The 18,559-nt window shown below is 38.6% G+C and overlaps 1 protein-coding gene and 1 pseudogene across 2 annotated transcripts; both read left to right on the plus strand.

Moving 5' to 3' along the window:
* Window positions 1–743: 743 nt before the first annotated feature.
* LOC147511708 (amino acid permease 6-like) lies at window positions 744–9,415 on the plus strand (annotated as a pseudogene). The gene is made up of 8 exons (XR_015219491.1): window positions 744–872; window positions 4,683–4,788; window positions 6,366–6,599; window positions 6,758–6,838; window positions 7,350–7,592; window positions 7,982–8,121; window positions 8,227–8,437; window positions 8,859–9,415. The product of XR_015219491.1 is annotated as an amino acid permease 6-like (transcript).
* A 5,536-nt stretch (window positions 9,416–14,951) lies between these two features.
* Window positions 14,952–18,490, plus strand: LOC147511709 (uncharacterized). The gene is made up of 2 exons (XM_086603380.1): window positions 14,952–17,719; window positions 17,807–18,490. The coding sequence occupies exons 1-2, from the start codon at window positions 15,091–15,093 to the stop codon at window positions 18,271–18,273; spliced, it is 3,096 nt and encodes a 1,031-aa protein (XP_086459506.1). The 5' UTR covers window positions 14,952–15,090; the 3' UTR covers window positions 18,274–18,490.
* The last annotated feature ends 69 nt before the right edge of the window (window positions 18,491–18,559 follow it).

Below are 18,559 nucleotides of genomic sequence, written 5' to 3' on the forward strand. Positions count from 1 at the left end.
AAATTGCTTCACATGACCGAATAATATGTACAATAAGGAATTGTTATAAAGGCCCAAATAATTACACAAATGAAAACTTCCTAGGCTAGGACCTGCAAATGCTCCGAATTGTGTAATAAAAGATGATATGTATTGGCTGGATGACTCCACACTAAAATTAACCTTCCCTAATTCCAATGGGGGGTGTAAAATTATACCTCCACCTAGGCTCCACGTAGGTGTCATTAGGATTTTACACCTCTAATTGTATAGTATTGTATAGCTTATAAATATCCACACTCTATACTCTCCAATGGAAGAGTGTAAAAAAAAATAGATTTTAAACTCGTACGTCACTCCAAGTGACGTCTCTCTTTAATTTAAACTGGGACGTCTGAGTTAAAAAATTACTTTAGAATTAGAAAGGGACGTTACTCCAAGTGACGTTCGAAAATTATTTCACTCAGACGTCAATTCGAGTGTCGCCCGAGTTTTTTATTAACTAATAGCGAGAGGGGGAATTCCCCACACTTTCTATTAGCTAATACAATATTACCTACGGTATAGCACCCTCATTGGAGAGAATTTTTTTTTTATATTTGGAGTGTAAAATTTCCACTCTATACGGTTTACACCACCCATTGGAGATGACCTCTGTGATGTATACAAAATTACACACTATGCTCATAATTTTCTTTTCCCTTTTAATTCCGCACTCCCACTCTCAGTCTCACGTGCACACAAAGTGACAAAACTCACAACACTCCCACTCTCCAACCGTATAAATTCTTTCCCCCTCTTTATTTCTACCAGCAACCACTTTCTTGTGCGTAACTTCATTTTCCATTTTTCCTAGCTTCTCTTATTAGTTAAGAAAAAAGATGAATGAAAATATTGATTGTTGTGAATAATTAACTGCGGAAACAACGTTACCCACACCAAACGGATCAATCCTACACAAAGATTGATCTTTCTCAATAGACAAGACTTCAATACCCTCCAAATACTATCCCAACGCTTCTCATTAATCTTACAATTTAACAAGCATATAAAGTAAAGATAATAATGCAAAAGAGAACCAACCACAAGACAAGGATATATCGTGGTTCGGGCAATTTGCCTACTTCCACACCGGCGAGATCCAAGCTTTACTAGATGTCCGAGTAGCAGATTACAAGAGCTCTCAATTCACTCACAAAGAATGAACACTCAACTCACTAAGAATTTTCTCTTACAAATCTCTCTTTCTTCTCTTTTTGGTTAAGTTAGGTTTTAAAAAAAATCGATTTTGTTTTTATACTAAAAACAAAAATCGCGATTCTTGAAGCGAGGCCCGCAAAACAAAAGACTCCGGCGGCAAGGCCCCTTTGAGCTTTGAAGCTGGCGCTGGCCTCTTCGAAGGTCGGGTGGTCGTAATTCATCGGACCATGATGAAGTCGCGCTTTGAGAGCTGGCTGGCTCGACCGTGAAAAAGCGTAAAAACGCCTTTTTCTACATTCTCCACCTCGGTGAGGTTTTAACACATAAAACCGTTTAACACATCCAAAGAAGAGCACATCCATCCGAACTTCGTAGCCAACCGCCTGGCGGGCTATGCCCACAAAGGGCCACCCACAAAGAGTGTCATGCTCACAAAGAGCCACCCACAAAAGAGTGTCATGCTCACCAAAAGCCACCCACAAAAGAGTGTCATGCTCACAAAGAGCCACCCACAAAGAGTGTCATGCTCACCAAGAGCCACCCACAAAGAGTGTCATGCTCACAAAGAGCCACCCACAAAGAGTGTCATGCTCACAAAGAGCCACCCACAAAGAGTGTCATGCTCACAAAGAGCTATCTTCACAGAGAGTCATGCTCACAAAGAGCAATCACGCCCACAAAGGGCCATGCCTACGAAAGGCATCAATCAACAATGCATGAGCCTCCACCATTTGTGGAGTACCCCCAACCAATGTTGAAACTCAACTCCATAGAGAACCTTCTACAACCTAAAACCCTTTTTGCCCCAGTAATGAAACAAATTTCCAAGTATTAAAACTTGTCACGAGCCTCCACCATTTTCTCGTGATATCCACCGACCAATATCTCAGTAATGAGCATCTCTAACGGACTTCCTTGAAGCTATCCGCTCATCATCTTCAATATTCGGTCATAAACCGAGTCCGTTGACCATAATGCTTCACTGGTTTATCATGCCCGTACTTCATACTTGTTTCACACTTCTCTTTGGCTTTGATCTAGCCAAAGTTTGTCGCTTCAGTTGTTGTAACTCTACTTCTTGTTGAATAGTTCTTTCACTAAGAACCTCACTCTCTTTAGCATCCTCGACGCTTCTATCTCAATCACTTGAGATTGTATAGAATCACCAAGATTTCCAACCTTCTCCTACCGCTAAAAATAGCACCGAAGTCTCATCAAAGGTAACCTCATCACGACCCGGGAACTTGTGGTTCTCTAGACACCACAATCTGTATCCCTTTTCCTCCCTTTTGCATAGCCCAAGAATATTGCTTTCTTAGCTTTAGAATCAAGTTTACTATCATTCATGTGGTAGTAAAGCACTAGATCCAAACACTCGCAAAGTACTATAATCGGTTGGTTTCCCCGTCCACACCTCATAAGGTGTTTTGCAGCCTATCGCCGGAGCCGGTGATCTATTATACAAGTAACACGCCATGGCTAATCTGATTCCGCCCTTAACTCTTTGCCAAGATTGGCATTGGAAAGCAAACACCTAGCTTTCTCAAGCGGCGTTCGATTCATTCTCTCGCTAACCCATTCTGGCGTGTGGTGCCCCTCATCGGTGTCGATTTGTCCGGCAATTCCTCGTCATTGCAAGACAAAACTCTTGGAAAGGCCTATAGGTATACTTTCGGTACCATTGTCGACCGTAGAGTCTTCACCTTCCTATCGTATGCGATTCTCAACCATTGCCTTCCACTTCTTAAATGTCTCGAAAACTTCATCCTGGACTTCAAGATATATACCCACACATGGCGTGTATAATCATCAATGAAAGAGACATAATACCCGGTTACCTCCCTTAGAAGCCACTCTAGAAGGTCCCCAAACATCCGTATGCACATAATCCAGATGCCCTCGCCTTGTGCTTGTTTTGTACCGAACTTGACTCGCGACCTTGCCATAGACACAATACTCCGAGAATTCCATACTTGGTTTCTCCAAGTCTTTCAAGAGTCCCTCGCCAGACAACTCGGACAATCCTTTTCGGCTCATATGCCCAAGGCGATATGCCACAATTTTGTGCACTCAGAATCATCACTACATGTACTCACTGCTACATCACCTATCACTGTACTACCCAACAAAGTATACAAGTTTCCATGTCTTTGACCCTTCATAATGACTAAGGAGCCACTAAGGATCTTTAGGACTCCACCATTTCCCACAAAATTGTGGCCTTTGGAATCCAAGCTACCAAGAGAAATAAGGTTCTTCTTTAACTCAGGAACGTGCCTCACATCGGTTAAAGTCCTCACTACACCATCATGCATCTTGACCCGTATAGTTCCAATCCCAACCGTCTTACAAGCAACGGCATTGCCCATCAAAACGGAACCTCCACTCAAGTTCTCATAGGTAGCAAACCACTTCCTATTTGGACACATGTGGTAGGAACACCCGGAATCAAGAATCACGATATCGGTCATGTGGTCGTCTTGTGTAGACACCGAAAAAGACTTACATCATTCCCATCGGGGGCCGGAAGCAAGACTTGCTTCACTAACATCCTCATTCTCAAACTTACCACTTCATCTTGTTACTCTTTTTGCTAGAGCAATCACATAGATAATGCCCCTTTTCTTTGCAATTCAGTAGCATCGACATGTTTTAAAGGCTTCTTCGAACTACCCTTCCACTTGCTTGGAAGTCATCTCATTCGACATCACCCTCGCCATCTTTTCTTTTGCTTCTTTTATCAAACTTTTCTACTTTAAATCTAGCATTTGACATCTGGGAGCCCCTTTTTCAAGTCACACACAATAACCCAAAAAATTATCTCACTCGGGAATTTTATCGAACACCTTGTCTACATAAATTTGAAGCACTATGGTTCTTTACCAAAACTCAAAATCCCAGTCGATACCTCGCCTCGATACCAATTGTTGTGAATAATTAAGCTGCGAAACAACGCGTTACCCACACCAAACGGATCAATCCTACACAAAGATTGATCTTTCTCAATAGACAAGACTTCAATACCCTCCAAATACTATCCCAACGCTTCTCATTAATCTTACAATTTAACAAGCATATAAAGTAAAGATAATAATGCAAAAGAGAACCAACCACAAGACAAGGATATATCGTGGTTCGCAAATTTGCCTACTTCCACACCTGGCGAGATCCAAGCTTTTTACTAGATGTCAGAGTAACAGTTACAAGAGCTCTCAATTCACTCACAAAGAATGAACACTCAACTCACATTTAAGAATTTCTCTCTTACAATCTCTCTCTCTCTTTTTGGTTAAGTTAGGTTTTCCAAAAACCGATTTTGTTTTTATACTAAAAACAAAAATCGCTGATTCTTGTAATGAGGCCCGCAAAACAAAAGACTGAAGCGCTGGGCTCGCTTCCCTTTGAAATACGGCGAAGGGTCGCTAATTTGGACCATGATGAAGTCGCGCTTCTTTGAGCCGCTGGCCCGACCGTGAAAGGAGAAAAACGCCCTTTTTCTCTACATTGATAATGAGACGATGGGCGTGACAAGAGAGATTCCCATGGGTGGTATGGATATTGAGAAAGAAGGAGAAAATATGGATGATGATGGAAGGCCAAAAAGATCAGGTAAGTATGTGTTTCTACGTATAAACCTCATATACATATTCATTTCTAACCATGCCAATCCAGTCTATAAAATCATCTTGCGTGGTTTATTGTTCGTTACTTTTAATAAACAACTCTTTTTCAATACTATTATTGGGTTAGGCACTTGCATGCTTGATGATTTTGTTGCTTCTTCTTATGCAGCAACACATTAAAATAAAAGTGTAAATAAGAAAACAAAAATTGATGATGAAAACCAAAAAAAGTACAGAAAACTCCATAATTCAAGAATTAATAGACAAGCGTATTAATTTACTCATCAGCGCAACTGCGTGTGTGGGGCAAAATTTTGATCGGTGGCATGAGTTAGAGATGGAGAGAGTTAAGTTTCATCACAAATACGTGTCATGAATTACAATGCATGTGTCACGCTATATTACATTGACATGATATATATGGATACAAATGTCTTGGACTAGGACAAAGAGCATTTAAGAGGGTCTGTTGTCTGTTGAAAGTGATAATTATACAACAATTAGTTCCAATTAAAACCAATCGTTTATTGGTGAATTCACTTGGCAGAAGAGATAATCCTGATGATTCTTGAGGGTGCGCTTAAATGCCGTGGAAAAGGGAAGTGCGCCTCCTGCGCCCCGGGGGCCAGAGCAAGCCTTCCGGAAGATAGTATAGTACTATAGTCCGTTTCACTGTGTTGGTTACCACTTGATTTGAGGATGACTTACGCGAATTATAGACCAAATTATATCCTTGTATGGTCCCAAAACAGTTCTGTATGTGGGCATGTTTTTTGCAGTCTCCGAAAACTTACCCTATCTGGAGTTTAAATCTGATTAAATCATCAGTTAGCTTCTACATACCGAAACCTAATATGAGGACCAAATGATTACAGGGATTTACAGGTAACCTTTTTTGTCTCCAAATTGAGGTATCATGAAGAATGGGAAGATCCAATGTAGGCCTGTTTAGTTGTTCATAATATTTGACATAGTTATAGCTTTAAATTTTAAAACAGTCACTCTTAATCTATCAGATTCACTAACGTAAAGGAATATGGCCATTTGCGATATATGGGGAATCTACGTGATAAATGAACTTTCTGTTCCATCAGATAAGGGTACACTAAGCAACTTGATTCGATTCCCTTTTACAAATCAAACATTAAATGTGCAATCAGCAACTCAACTCCTAACTGGTAAACCAAAACCGAACAATTGATTCAGAGGTTAATAGAAAACAATGTATGTACTCTGTTTTTAGTTAAGTGCTTAATTGGAACAATGTCAAACTTTCTTAACTTCTTAAAACAATCACTAGAGTAGGAGTCCTCACTCTTTAGAATAGAAGTGTACTTGTTAAAATGTTAACAGTATATACATCACATTTTGCTACGCATGTTTTGCATCTATGATCTCTCACACATATGGCGACGACCCATGGGCTTGCTTTCTTTGTTTAACACCTATTTGGTTGGGCGGTAAGTCACAGTCTCTGTATATAAAGAGGTTTTATTTCTTTTGGAAAAAAGCTCTTGCATATGCGTTTCAATGAATCTTCACTGATATTCTCCTGATTGATAGGAACCGTATGGACTGGCAGTGCACATATTATCACTGCTGTCATTGGGTCTGGTGTACTTTCCTTGCCCTGGGCCATAGCACAGTTTGGATGGCTCGCTGGACCTGTTGCTCTGTTCACATTCTCCTTCATTACTTACTTCACTTCAAGTCTCTTAGCAGATTGTTATAGATCTCCTGATCCTGTCCTTGGAAAGAGAAACTACTCATACATGGAGGCTGTCAGAGCTAACTCAGGTAATTTTAGATGCACTTAATAGGTACTTGAGTACACCAACCATTGGGACAAACAACTCAACGGTTGGAAGGGTGTATTCCAATGGGACAAAGCATTTTATAAGATGCTGGATAGTTCTGAGGTATTCCAGATTTCCAGATTAAATGTTTTATTTCAGGTGGAGTAAGGTACATCGATTGTGGAATCACTCAATATGTCAACATTGTTGGGATTGTAATAGGCTACATGATTACTGTTGGTATACGACTCAGATTTGGATAAACCACACGGTTAAGGTTTTGGTTTCCTATTCTAAATAGGATTCTAATTTGATACCCACCTCTATAAATACGAGACCAGTTGGTGGGATTTGTAAAGTTCAATTTGTGAGAGAGAGTTTGTGAATTCTTCGGGATTCGTTTGTGAGTGATTGTACTCTATTTGTTTATCTCATTAATAAAATTCTCCTCTTTTGCTTGGTGGATTAGGCTAACGCCAAACCACGTAAATCTCGTCTCCACTTTTATTGGTTATTCGCTTTGCATTGGTAAGTGTTTTAATTGATTTGTTTTTTGTCGATTTCTATCACCACATTCAATCTTCTTTGTCCAATTGTCATGCTTCCGCATTCGTTTACGTAACAATTACAGCATCAATTAGCATGTTGTAAGCACCCTCAACTTAGAATTCAACATACTCCCCATCCACCACAACATAAATTTTGTTCTGTCACGCACACGGTTTACTACTAGGCTATAGGTCTTAATTAGTTAATTTTAATACTAATTCAGGGCGGGCTGTAAAGAAGTCAAATTGCTTCCACTTTAGAGGTCATCAAACTTCATGCAAAGTCTCGAACAATCCCTACATGATTTCGTTTGGGATCGTTCAGGTTGTCCTGTCTCAGATCCCAAATATTCACAAGCTCTCGTGGCTCTCCAGCGTCGCAGCAATCATGTCCTTTTGCTACGCATTCATTGGAGTGGCTCTTTCTGTAGCGCAAATAATCTCTGGTGAGCCCTTTTCTTTTTTATTTAAGTAATAATGTTAGATATTGATGTATGGAAGGTTATTATATTTGAGCAGAACATTTTAATTAGTCAGACTTGGATACAATCACAACTATTTGACATTTGCAAGAACTATGAATATTTGTGCAAATAGCGGGGATGGTAGCTTAAAATATATTTAATTTGGCCTTGTTACTTATCAGGATTAATAGGTAGATCGAGCAAAACTGTCTCAGCGTATTTGTATACCTGTCCAGTGTTTCGGTTAATACACCAAGTAGATTATGCGCTCACACCACCGATGTGTTAAAGTACGATCCTAATATATTAATTTAGACATGTATCAACTACTACCATAGATCAGAGAACAACGACTTCTGGGATTTAGACAGGAAAATCAGGGAGGACCACTCTTGGAGGAGTAAAAATTGGACCAAATTTAACTGGAGCTCAAAAAGTGTGGAGGGCGTTCAGGGCGCTAGGAGATATTGCATTTGCTTACTCATTTTCTCTCATATTGATTGAAATCCAAGTAAGAAAGCTCAACTCTTATAATTAATATCCAAGAACCGCCATACTGAATTTTTGATTTGTTTGCATGGGTTCTTCTCTCTTTCCTCATTTCCTATTCCCTTAGGATACTTTGAGGCCTCCATCTGAAAACAAGGAGATGAAGAAGGCAACCTTGATAGGCATTTGTACAACAACTCTGTTTTATGTCTTGTGTGGTTGTGTTGGCTATGCTGCAAGATGTGGTTGTGTTGACTGGCTTCGGATTTTATGAGCCCTTTTGGTTGGTTGACTTTGCAAATGTCTGCATCGCTGTGCACTTAGTGGGTGCATTTCAGGTTTTACACTTGACCGAACTCATCTTGCAATATTAGGAGTAATGGACTAATTAAGCTTGTGGAGGTAATCCTTAAAAAGACTTGGCATCCTGACTTGCGCTAACATTCTTCATAGCCTAAAATATCCCGATAAGCTTGTCATAGTAATCCTGACTTACATCCACAGATTTAATCGTAGAATAGTCATCAACATCGTGGCCTGAAAATGCCGCTATATAATGGAAGTTCAGGGGCCAATATAGTGAACGATGTTGATACTTTGGGCCTCGATCGGCATTAGGTTCCACTGCCAAAAACCATCCAGTATAATCTATGTTCTCAACCAAGCTAAGCCAGATTCATTATACTGTCAGGATCTTTCCTTTGTGGATATCATATGAGTAGAGATGATGTTTATTAATAATTCGCGGGATTTATACAGGTATTCAGTCAACCACTGTTCGCTGCAGTTGAAACTTGGGCTGCTTGGAGATGGTGCCACTCAAAGTTAATAAATCGAGACTATATCATAAACATCAAGGGGACGCATCGAAAGTACAAAATAAATTTGTTTCGGCTTATATGGAGGACGTCATTTGTAGTTTTGACAACTGTCTTTGCCATGGCCATGCCTTTCTTCAACGATGTAGTGGCGTTACTTGGAGCCATTGGATACTGGCCGCTTACGGTTTACTTTCCTATTGAAATGTACATTTCACAGAAGAAGATCCAAAGATTCACCTACAGGTGGTTTGGGCTCCAAATCCTCAACTTCTTTTGCTTACTTGTTGCTCTGGCTGCTGCATGTGGATCTATCCAAGGGATTACCAAGGCACTTCATGTCTCTAAGCCCTTCAGGAGCAAATAATGAGGGAGATGTTGCAAGCAGAATTAAAATGTCGAAGAGATGTTCATATTTCTTTTCTATTTCTGTTTTGGGGGATTTTATATTTGTACTGTATGATAGTGTATAAGGATGTACTAGTTCTTAAGGATACACATGACACACTCGTTTGGTACATTATACGTGACTGCGAATATGAAACATATTATATGAATGCTATATATGAACATTCCTCATATTTCCATGGTCGTTTGGTGGGATTTCAACGTCCGATGCAGACGAGGGATTAAATATTACAACATTTACATTTACTTACATCAAAATTATTGAAGTTAGAGACAGAATTGATTTGAAATGCTCTCATTTGTTACAATTTTAAATAGGGTTAACTAGTATTACCCCCCCACTAGATGAGCCAATTAGGATTTTTTCATTTTAGATGGAAAATTAGGTCTCCTCCTAAATCTGTACAAAAAAATTTTGGTCAACCTTTGACGACTTTTTTTGTGTGTATTTAAGAAGAGACTCTAATTTCCCATCTAGTGGAAATCTAATTAACTCATCTAAGAGATAATACTAGTTCATCCTTTTAAATATATATATATCAATTTTCATTTGACAATTATAACTTTATATATATCTTAACTTTCAATTAATAAAGTAGTGTAGTGCAAAATTCAGGGAGATACTTCTTATCATTCTACGACAAAACCCATGTTGCAAGATCCACCTTGTGATGACGAGCCCATTTTTGCTGCAATTTACTGTATGGCTAGTTTGCTTCTGGCCAAATAAAACACTGCCATCTGGATGAGAAAACAGACCAAGAGTTTTACTCCGTTTTTCATCACAGTGACTATGCAATTTAATGTCAGTCTTTTGTCCCTAGGCCCACCATAAATCAATTGTTTTGACTTTTGGTAATTCTCATGGAAGAAAACAAAATGTGCTCCTGTGCAACTCTCACGCCCCAAATTTGACCCAAACTTAGGGATGTCCAAACGGGTACCCGACCCGGCCCGAACCCGATTTTTCGGGTTTTGAGCGAGTATCGGGTTACCTGTGCTCGGCCCTATTCTTTCTTGGGTCGGGTAGGGTTCGGAGATTATTTGTTGGATACATGTGACCAAACCCTACCCTAACCCTATATTTGAATTGCCGTCGGGTTCGGGTTCGGGTTTCGAGGGTATGGTAAAACCGAAATATATGAAATAAAAAGAATATTAAATCTCTTCATCGAGGAGCGTTGTTTTCGGTTATTAGATCTCGAGAAAAATCTCTTTTTCATCTAATTAATCAAAAGCCATCTTCTTTTATTGGATTTGATCACGTTTTAACTTTAACATCATAAAGCCGGCGTGATCGTCAAAGATTCAAAACACGGGATTGCATTTTTTGAAAAGCGAAAGAAGAAAAAGTAAAATAGCCAAAGCAAGCAATTCCAAAGACAATAACTTCAATAAGATTGATGGTTTTTGGGAGTTTCGAAACTTGTGGTGGTGTGAATCGGCGCATTGATTTAATGATAAGATTGATGGCTTTTGGGAGTTCGGTTTTGTGGTGGTGTGAATCCGACTGTTGATTTCTTTCGGCCTTGGTGACCACATTTAAAAGAGATATTTGAGGGAGGTCTTGCAAATTTTACAGTGAATCTGCAACTTAAGAAGACCATCAAACCCACCCAATCTCTTCATCGTAAGCGTGTGATTGGGTTGTCTTGTTTTCTTGGGGAGTTGTTGGAGGGGAGAGAGAGAAGAGTAGTAAAGTGCGGTCAAAGGTAATTTGTCTTGAAGACCAAAAGTAAATAGTAATGAAGCGAAAAGCACTAAAAAGTTTGTTGAAGATAAATAGATAATAAATGAAAATATAGTTGTTGGGAATTATAGTGCAGTTCGGGTTCGGGTTTTGGTCGGGCATTTTACCCTATATAACTGGGTTTTGGGTTGGGTTCGGTGCGGATATGGTTTAGGGCTTTTTAACCCTTTTAACGGGTTTAGGGCCAAATTATCGGTCGGGTTCGGGTCGGTCCGGGTTTAGATAGTGTGACCAAACCCGACCCTATGTATTTCGATGCAGGTTCGGGTTCGGGTTTTGTCGGACTCGAGGCGGGGTTGGTCTTGGGTTTTTTTTGGGTTTTGAAGGCGGGTTTGGGTTTTGGTGAGAATGGACATCCCTACCCAAACTGTTAGACTAAACATTTGCCAATTGCTCCACATTAGGACTAAACATTTTTCAATCATTTTTTAATAAAACCACAAGTTCACTAATGAAGAGGAATGGGAATAGAAATTTCCAAAACCAAAACTTAAAAATTTTAGTAATATATTTTTTTTAAGACCATTCAATTTTGATTTGTATTCTCGACATAAATTCACTAATTAAAATTTAAACATACGATTTAGATGTGTGTGATGGATAGCAATGTTTCGCCACAAAGAGTTGTCTTTTTATAAATAAAATAAAATAAAAATCCACGCACTAATGACAATATACTCAATTTTCACCGTTTTGTTTCATTTTATCTCTCGCAATAGTATTACCAAAATCCATCAATTATAAATGGTATTGGGGGTGTCAATGGATCGGTTTGGGTCGGATTTTGAAAAATCCGAACCCGAACCAATAAGAAAATTGGAAACCCAAAACCGAACCAAACTAATAAAATATATTACAAATCGAAACCGAACCGACCCGAATCGAAAACTATAAAATCAATTAAATCTAAAATTAAATCGATTAATTTTAGCCACACAATTGATAAACTTATACAAAATTAATCATAAATATTACTAAAAGCGTCATCTTATCGGTCCGATGGATGGCAACCCGAAACCAAACCAATATCTTATCGAATTCGGTTCAGTAGAGGAAAACCAAATTACCAAAAATCAAACTGTTTTTATCGATTTGGTTCGGGTCGGTTATCGGGTTATCGAAACCCATTTGACAGCCCTAAGTGATACTACAAAAAAACATTAATAATAATTAAGTATCGGAAATTGAAAATGGAGGCATGGAACTAGTCTCAAACTTTGACTCTCAACTAGGGTTGGTCACTTGGATTAGAATTTTTGGGCTTGGTTTGACTAATTTAACATTTTTTTTTGTTGCATATTTTTTTGCTTTAATTAATATTATATTGATATATAATCAAATTACAACGAGAAAATCGACAAGCGCACTACAAAGTGCATTGCGAGTTCCTTTATTTGCAATTGCAAATCCTACTCTGAAAAACAAACTCATTTGCGAGTGCCCCTTTATTTTAGTTTTTTTTTTAAATAAATAAAAAGTAATATCCAACAAGTATCAATATTATACCGTGTCCGACACAAATATGGTGACCAATGAGAGTTAGGTGTTGTAGTTTTAAAAAAAGTTATCAAATTTGATATGCAATTGTTCATATCAAACTCAAATGAAAAAAGATGGTAAAATTGATTATACAATTTACAATTTTATAAAATTGTTCATAAAATTGACATGTTTACAATTTTATAAAATTGATTATATTATTTGGTTATGCAAATCATGATAAATTATGTTATATAAAATTTTAATTTCATTTTTTTTAATTACTACACACCTCATCTTTAATATATAGAAAAACGAGGGGTCGAGTGAATAGTAAATGTGTGTGGATGTAGGGGTATTTTAGTCATTTCACATTTTTAAATTATTTTTAAACTTTTGAGAGATAAAATAATAATTTAACATTTATAAGCTTAAAAAAAATCTGTAAATCCACGTGCACAGTAGCTAGTTTCAATAAGTCGCGCACTAAACAGTTTAATCACTTAAAAAAAAAGAAAAAGAAAAGAGAACGAAGTCTTTATCTATCCAGCTTCAATTTTTGTTTTTGTCTTTTTGCTAGTTTTGTGTTTTTGTGCACTACTAAGAATAGAAAAATATTGACTTTTCGGTTGAGAAACGGGATTAATTTTGGATCTGTTATTTATTGATACGTGGAATTTTTCTACTGGACCGGAAGCAAACTCAGCATACAAAAAATTGCAGCAAAAATGATCCCGTACCCACACGTATGCTTTCTGTTTTTTTTACCTTCTACAATACCATTTATAATTGATGGATTTTGGTAATACTATTGCGAGAGATAAAATGAAACAAAACGGTGAAAATTGAGTATATTGTCATTAGTGCGTGGATTTTTATTTTATTTTATTTATAAAAAGACAACTCTTTGTGGCGAAATATTGCTATCCATCACACACATCTAAACCGTATGTTTAAATTTTAATTAGTGAATTTATGTCGAGAATACAAATCAAAATTGGATGGTCTTAAAAAAAAATATATTACTAAAATTTTTAAGTTTTGGTTTTGGAAATTTCTATTCCCCATTCCTCTTCATTAGTGAATTTGTGGTTTTATTAAAAAAAATGATTGAAAAAATGTTTAGTCTTAATGTGGAGCAATTTGCAAATGTTTAGTCTAACAGTTTGGGTCAAATTTGGGGCGTGAGAGTTGCACGGGAGCACATTTTGTTTTCTTCCATGAGAATTACCAAAAGTCAAAACAATTGATTTATGGTGGGCCTAGGGACAAAAGACTGACATTAAATTGCATAGTCACTGTGATGAAAAACGGAGTAAAACTCTTGGTCTGTTTTCTCATCCAGATGGCAGTGTTTTATTTGGCCAGAAGCAAACTAGCCATACAGTAAATTGCAGCAAAAATGGGCTCAATGTCTGCATGTTATACGTCAAATACTCTACTCAAATGCACGATCCAACTGCTTCCTTTATTGTGAGGGACTTCGGTAGTTTTTCGCTCTTTCCACGTAAGTCAATGTGAACATGGATTTGACTTCACGGACAATTCGCCTAAGGAATTGGAATTTTCAATCGTTCGCGTACTGGGTTGACCCTCTATAATGTGTTCAGTCAACATGGGCTCCCCATTCAAACTTTGAAACTTCTTGGAATATCAAGCAACTCCCTCATCCACTCATAATCTCCCAATTCACCACTTTTCTTTTGATTTCGTTGACCCAATTATAGCACACGTGCTTATTTTGAATATTCGTGGGGGTTCACTTGCTTAGTCAAATACTGACTGCTCCGAGGAATTGCGTGATGCAAATCGCTGCACTATACAACAAGCACAATTCTCACTCCGCAAATATGAAATGTCTGAAATAACTCAATAATAAAAAGTAAAAAAGAATTACCTGAAGCATATTATATTGAGCATTCGATCATTTGACTAACAATTTGTTAGACGTCATTTGTTTTTTTTGTTAATAGGGAGCCCTGATGCATCTTTCCGGGATGGTTTTCTTGTAGCATTTAATGGCTCATTGGCTCCCTTAGTTAGCCTTGAACTTGAAGTGTCCTGTGATAATTGGAAAATTAATTGTGATACTAGCACAGACTGACATCGGATAAATCAAATGCCATATTTTAGCTCGCAAAACACTTTTTGTAGGCTCAAACATGAAACTCTGAACTAACATTCCACCCAGTTGTGAACTTTGTATTGGTTACAAAACGAGTCTCAAATTCTGGAATGGTAATTTACACAAGGTGCAAAAGAAATGCAACTCTTTAAATGGTTAAAGAGGCGTTGCCTGTGAACTCTAAATACCAGTCTAAGGTTCTGGAAGAAATTAGGTGAACTCTAAGCATAATCCATCCTTTTCCACGGGTCACATTCCTATTTGCGCACCCTAAATCCATAAAGTCAGATGCTATTATAACTAACGTTCACATTTCTCACAACTAAAATAACCAACCAAACACTTTCCCGGCAAAAACCCAATCCTTCTCATCTCAATTCTCAATGAGAAGATAATCAGCACAAAGACCAAATGACTAAAACACCCTCACCATCCTCCAAATTCCCCTTCATCCTCTTCCTCCTCCATGTCTTCTCTCTACCCTTTTCCGTCAACTCTCAATCCATAAACCAAGAACAAACAATCCTACTAAAACTAAAACAAGGATTAAACAATCCACCAGCACTCAGTTCATGGAACAACTCACCAGGGTCCAACCACTGCAACTGGATAGGTGTCACATGCAGAGACAATTCCATCACCGAACTTAAACTCAACAACATAACCATTGCAAACAAAATCCCACCCTTCATTTGCGACCTCAAAAATCTCACTCACGTCGATTTTTCTTACAACAACATTCCAGGTGAATTCCCAACAGTTTTCTACAACTGTTCTAAACTTCAGTTTCTAGACATTTCCCAGAACCGCTTCATTGGTCCAATACCAGCTGATATCAGTAGACTTTCTACAACGCTAGAATATTTGAGTCTCCAGGCGAACAACTTCTCGGGCAATGTACCAGCCTCTCTCGGCAACTTACCGGCTTTGAAACAGCTATATTTGATACAAAACCAGTTCAATGGAACTTTCGCAGCAAGGGAAATTGGTAATTTATCGAATCTCGAGGAACTTAGTATTGGTTTTAATAATTTTCTTCCTTGGAGTATTCCAAAGGAATTTGGTCAGCTAAAGAAATTATGGTATTTAAGGATGGATGTGACAAATTTGATGGGCGAGATTCCGGTTGAACTCGGTGAATTAGTCGACCTTGAACAGTTGGATCTTTCGACAAATAATTTAACCGGGAAATTACCTGATAATTTGTTTTTATTGAAGAATTTAAGACTTCTGTATCTATATGATAACCAGTTATCTGGTGAGATTCCTAGAAATATCGAAACGTTCAATTTGGTTGAAATTGACCTTTCGATGAATGAGTTGATCGGAATTATACCAGAAGGTTTCGGTCAATGTCAGAATTTGAATCATTTCGATATGTATGCGAATCGATTAAGCGGAGAAGTACCAGCCAGTATTGGCCGGCTTCCATCGTTGATTGGTACCCGTCTTTTTAGAAATAATTTGAGTGGCATTTTGCCACCAGATTTTGGACTATATTCAAAGCTTAAGGAATTTCAAGTGAACGACAACCTGTTTACGGGTAATTTGCCAGAGAATTTATGTGCTGGTGGTGTTTTGGATGGTTTGGTGGCCTTTTCGAATAATTTGACTGGAGGTTTGCCGAAATCGCTTGAGAAATGCAATAGTTTGAGGTGGGTTCATATTCATAATAACAGCTTTACAGGTGAGGTGCCTGCCGGATTCTGGTCATTGACTAATTTGTTGACAGTGATAATACATGATAATGCGTTTTACGGTGAGTTTCCGGATAGATTGTCGTGGAACTTATCGCGGGTAGAAATGAGTAACAATAGGTTTTCTGGGAGAATTCCTTCAGCGATTAATGAGTCGACGAATTTAATGGTGTTCTTGGCAAGCAACAACCTCTTTTCGGGTGAAGTTCCTGTTGAGTTGACTGCGCTTCGACAACTTGACAGTCTTTTCCTTGATGGGAATCGACTTTCCGGTCAGATTCCTAGAAGGATAATTTCTTGGAGATCACTGACTACTCTGAATTTAAGTAGGAATCAGCTCACTGGTGAGATCCCGCCTATTTTAGGCTCACTACCAGATCTGACTGTGCTTGATTTATCGAACAACCAACTATCAGGAGGCATTCCATCTGAAATTGCGCGCTTGAGACTCAATTTTCTCAACTTCTCTTCAAACCAACTCACTGGGAGAATCCCGACTGGTTTAGAGAATTCAGGGCATGAAGACAGCTTCTTGAATAATACAGGACTCTGCGGTATCAACTTGCGCAATAACTGCATTTCTGGACCCCGCAGCTTAAAAAGATTGCCAGCACGGCTTCTCGCCATGATCATAGTTCTCTGTGGAGCCATCCTGCTAATTGTCCTGTTCTTTGCTTTTTTTGCATTCAAAGACTACCAGAGAAGAAAGCACGCAGGAGATCTTTCATCCTATAAGCTGACCTCATTCCAGAGATTAGACTTCACAGAATCAGAAATATTGTCCAACTTGACTGAGAACAATGTGATAGGAAGCGGAGGTTCAGGGAAGGTATACCGTGTTGATATAAATCGTACCAGGAGTTGTGTTGCTGTTAAAAAGATTTGGAATAAAGGGAAATTAGATCAGATGCAGGAGAAGGAATATGACGCGGAGGTTCAAATCTTGGGGACAATTCTCCATTTGAACATAGTGAAGTTACTTTGTTGCATCTCAAATGAGAAGTCGATGTTTCTAGTCTACGAATACATGGAGAACCGCAGCTTGGATAGATGGCTCCATGGGAATAAAAGGGGGTCACTGGTTACCAATTCAGTTCATCATTCTGTGCTGGACTGGCCTAGGAGGATGCACATTGCAGTCGGAGCTGCCCAAGGCCTCTGCTATATGCACCATAGCTGCTCTCCATCAATCATTCATCGCGATATGAAGACAAGCAATATATTGTTGGACTCTGAGTTTAATGCGAAAATTGCAGATTTTGGCTTTGCTAAAATGTTGGGAAAGCAAGGAGAAGCAGATACAATGTCAGTTGTCGCAGGCACTTTTGGCTACATGGCTCCAGGTGAGGCTAGCTTTAAATTGTAACATTTTTCCGCTTTCCTGATTCTTTCTGGTTCATTGTACTTATTTTGGTTTGTTTTGGATTCAGAGTATGCCCACACAACCAAGGTAGATGAGAAGATCGATGTTTATAGCTTCGGAGTAGTCCTCTTAGAGCTTGTAACAGGAAGAGAAGCCAAAGAAGGAGATAATAATACATGCCTTGCTGAGTGGGCGTGGCGTCAGTTGATTCAAGATGGCAACAGAATTGATAATGCCCTGGATGAGGATGTCAAGGAACCCTGTTACTTGGATGAAATGATGATGGTTTTCAAGTTGGGACTCATGTGTACTGGCACACTACCTGCGAGTAGGCCTCCCATGAAGGATGTACTGCAAATCCTTCTGAGGAATGGCTCTTTACAGGCCTATAAAGAAAAGATAGTTCAGACTGAGAATGATGTTGCTCCTCTTCTCACTGCCACCACCGACTACTTTGCTAGTAAGAAGGGAAGTCGCAAGAAACGCACCTCCGATATTACTGATGAAGTACATAGTTTGGCTTCTATTGTTTGAGCGTTCTGTACATGCTAGTGTTATTTGAGAGATGACATGATGTGCCAGATACAACTAAGAGACTGTAGTGGCTCCACGATAGAATTAGGTCCTAGCTAGTAGTCCAGTAGTCCACAGTGAGAGACTGGCAGATATATTATAGTGTAGAATACATGCAATGCAAAGTCAATTTTATGCTCTCTGCATACAATAAAACTCCGCAATTTTATACAGTTAATAGAGACGAGTTACTATTTTTTTCATACATATTTTAATAGAAGGATGAGTCTGGAATCCCAGAGGGTGC

The sequence above is a fragment of the Coptis chinensis genome, chromosome 3 (assembly GCF_015680905.1).
Source record: "Coptis chinensis isolate HL-2020 chromosome 3, ASM1568090v1, whole genome shotgun sequence".
In the NCBI taxonomy this organism is placed as follows: Eukaryota; Viridiplantae; Streptophyta; class Magnoliopsida; order Ranunculales; family Ranunculaceae; genus Coptis; species Coptis chinensis.